The sequence below is a fragment of the Sphaeramia orbicularis genome, chromosome 8, assembly GCF_902148855.1.
Source record: "Sphaeramia orbicularis chromosome 8, fSphaOr1.1, whole genome shotgun sequence".
Classification (NCBI taxonomy): domain Eukaryota; kingdom Metazoa; phylum Chordata; class Actinopteri; order Kurtiformes; family Apogonidae; genus Sphaeramia; species Sphaeramia orbicularis.
The window spans coordinates 54,686,831-54,690,360 of NC_043964.1; the positions used below are offsets into that span (position 1 = coordinate 54,686,831).

At 47.7% G+C, this 3,530-nt stretch overlaps 1 protein-coding gene across 1 annotated transcript in view; it reads left to right on the top strand.

Moving 5' to 3' along the window:
- Positions 1-3,288, top strand: part of LOC115424894 (beta-1,4 N-acetylgalactosaminyltransferase 1-like) — a 43,863-nt gene extending 40,575 nt beyond the window's left edge. Inside the window, exon 10 of the mRNA XM_030142288.1 lies at positions 3,272-3,288. Coding sequence (XP_029998148.1) covers positions 3,272-3,288 — 17 coding nt within the window. The remainder of the gene's footprint in view (positions 1-3,271) is intronic.
- The last annotated feature ends 242 nt before the right edge of the window (positions 3,289-3,530 follow it).

Consider the following 3,530-nt stretch of genomic DNA (forward strand, 5'->3'; position numbering starts at 1 on the left):
CAACCACCTCGGTGACTTCAGCTTGGGTGATGAACAAGTCCACCTCTGAGACCTCAGCTCTGCTTCCTCCATGGAAGACATGGCAGTGGGATTGAGGAGATCCTCGAAGTATTCTTTCCACCATCCGACAACATCCCCAGTCGAGGTCAGCAGCTCCCCACTTCCACTGTAAACAGTGTTGGTGGTGCACTGCTTTCCCCTCCTGAGGCGCCGAATGGTTTGCCAGAATTTCCTCGAGGCCGACCAATAGTCCTCCTCCATTGCCTCCCCAAACTCCATCCAGACTCGAGTTTTTGCCTCCACAACTGCTCGGGCTGCAGCTCGCTTGGCCTTCCGGTACCCATCAGCTGCCTCAGGAGTCCCACGGGCCAACAAGGCCCGATAAGACTCCTTCTTCAGCTTGACGGCATCCCTTACTTCCGGGGTCCACCACCAGGTTCGGGGATTGCCGCCACAACAGGCACCGGAGACCTTGCGACCACAGCTCCGAGCAGCCGCTTCAACAATGGAGGTGGAGAACATGGTCTACTCGGACTCAATGTCCCCAGCCTCCCCCGGGATCTGGGAGAAGCTCTCCCGGAGGTGGGAGTTGAAGACCGCACTGACATCGGGTTCTGCCAGACGTTCCCAACAGACCCTCACAACACGTTTGGGCCTGCCGAGTCAGTCCGGTTTCCTCCTTTGCCAGCAGATCCAACTCACCACCAGGTGGTGATCGGTTGACAGCTCTGCCCCTCTCTTCACCCGTGTGTCCAAAACACGCGGCCGGAGGTCTGATGATACAACAGTGAAGTCGATCATCAACGTCCGGCCTAGGGTGTCCTGGTGCCAAGTGCACTTATGGACACCCCTGTGTTCGAACATGGTGTTCGTTCTGGACAAACTGTGACGAGCACAGAAGTCCAATAACAAAACACCACTTGGGTTCAGATCAGGGAGGCCGTTCCTCCCCATCACCCCCCTCCAGGTCTCACTGTTGTTGCCCACATGGGCATTGAAGTCACCCAGGAGAACAATGGAGTCCCCAGTCGGAGCACCATCCAGCACCCCTCCCAGGGACTCCAAGAAGGCCGGGTACTCTACACTGCCATTCGGCCCATAGGCCGAGACAACAGTGAGGCACCTGTTCCCGACCCGAAGGCGTAGGGACGCGACCCTCTCGTTCACCGGGGTGAACTCCAACACATGGCGGCTGAGCTGAGGGGCTATGAGCAAGCCCACACCAGCCCACCGCCTCTCATCACGGGCAACGCCAGAGAAGTGGAGAGTCCAGCCCCTTTCAAGGGGTTGGGTTCCAGAGCCCAAGCTGTGTGTGGAGGTGAGCCCGACTATATCTAGACGGTATCTCTCAACCTCCCTCACAAGCTCCGGCTCCTTCCCTCCCAGCGAAGTGACATTCCATGTCCCAAGAGCTAGACTCTGCGTCCGGGGATCGGGTTGTCGGGCTCCCTGCCGTCGACTGCCACCCAATCCACAATGCACCCGGCCCCTACGATTCCCTTGGTGGGTGGTGAGTGGCTGAGCCCAGCTGGACCCCGTGGGCATAGGCCCAACCACCAGGTGCTCGCATTCGAGCCCCAACCCCAGGCCTGGCTCCAGGGTGGGGCCCCGGCTGCACCATACCGGGCGACGTCACTTTCTTTTGATGGTTTCTTTTCATAGGGGCTTCTGAACTGCTCTTAGTCTGGCCCGTCACCCAGGACCTGTTTGCCTTGGGAGACCCTACCAGGGGCATAAGGCCCCCGACAACAGAGCTCCTGGGGATCATTCGGGCACTCAAACTCCCCCACCACGATAAGGTGGCAGTTCAAGGGGGAGAGATAAAACATGCAACTGAAAAAAATAAAACCATCCATCCATCCATTATCTTCCGCTTATCCGGGGCCGGGTCGCGGGGGTAACAGTCTAAGCAGGGATGCCCAGACTTCCCTCTCCCCAGACACTTCTTCCAGACCTCAAATATTAAAATATACATGAAAGTGAAAAATAAGTGATTTATTCAAAAGAATTACCGAAGTGAATCAAAATTAGATTTAACCTGAAAAAACTTTTCATATGCTTATTTCTTCGTGCCATTGTTGGTTGTATGTGGGTGTCTTTTGTGATGGGTCAGTGTGTTTTTTGCTTGTACTGTCTGTACTGCTGCTGTTGTAACAAACAATTTCCTGCAAAGGATCAATAAAGTATCTATCTATCTATCTATCTATCTATCTATCTATCTATCTATCTATCTATCTATCTATCTATCTATCTATCTATCTATCTATCTATCTATCTATCTATCTATCTATTTTTTAATTTGAATACATAGTTGTATTTTTCAAAATTCAAGATCAAAACTTTAATTTTCAGTTTCAAATTTTATTTTTCATGTACTGAATTATGGCCTCAGATTAGCTCCAAATTGTGTTGTGTGTGTGTGTGTGTGTGTGTGCATGTGTGTGCATGTGTGTGGTTGTGCACATTGTGTATGTGTGTGTGTGCATGTGTGCGTATGTGTGTGCACGTGTATGTACAGGGTGGGGAAGCAAAATGTACAATATTTTGAGGCAGGGATTGAACGACAGTGTATGACCGATTAGTTTATTGAAAGTCATGAGAATTTCTTGCCACAAGAAAATGTCCATATAGAAAATGTTTTTATTCTATGTGTCCTCCTTCTTTCTCAATAAACTGCCTTCACACCTTCCTGAAACTTGCCGCAAGTGTTCCTCAATATTGGGGTGACAACTTCTCCCATTCTTCTTTAATAGTATCTTCCAGACTTTCTGGTAATAGTTTTGCTCATAGTCATTCTCTTCTTTCCATTATAAACAGTCTTTATGGCACTCCAACTATTTTGAAATCTCCTTTGGTGTGACGAGTGCATTCAGCAAATCACACACTCTTTGACGTTTGCTTTCCTGATTACTCATATGGGCAAAAGTTTGTGAAAAGGAATGGATAATAGTGTTAGGTATGATTATGACATCAGTATATGTTTGGGTTCAAAACAACTGACGTAGTGTCTGCTGAGAAAAAACAACTAAATGTTCAGTGTACATTTTGCTTCCCCACCCTGTGTGTGTGTGTCTATCTATCTATCTATCTATCTATCTATCTATCTATCTATCTATCTATCTATCTATCTATCTATCTATCTATCTATCTATCTATCTATCTATCTATCTATCTATCTATCTATCTTTATTTTTATTTAATTTTTTTTGTGGTATTTTTTTAGGACTTCTTGTATAATTTTTTATTGCTGTCTTACTGTTGGATTGTTTAGGTTGTGATGCAGACTGACCCTCAGGTGAAGACAGCAGTCCTGAATGTCCAACATGTATCAGTGCTTAAATTCCTTTAATCCTTTTCCATCTTTAATCCTCCATATCTGCTCCTTTACTCTGTCTGTTCATTATATTATGACTCGTATTTACTTCCTGATTCATGTCCAATGACCAGGCCTATTAAAGTGGTGTGTGTGAACAGGTGTGTGTTTTTCCATGACAGCATGAACAGGTTTGATCAGCTCCATAAATGACTGA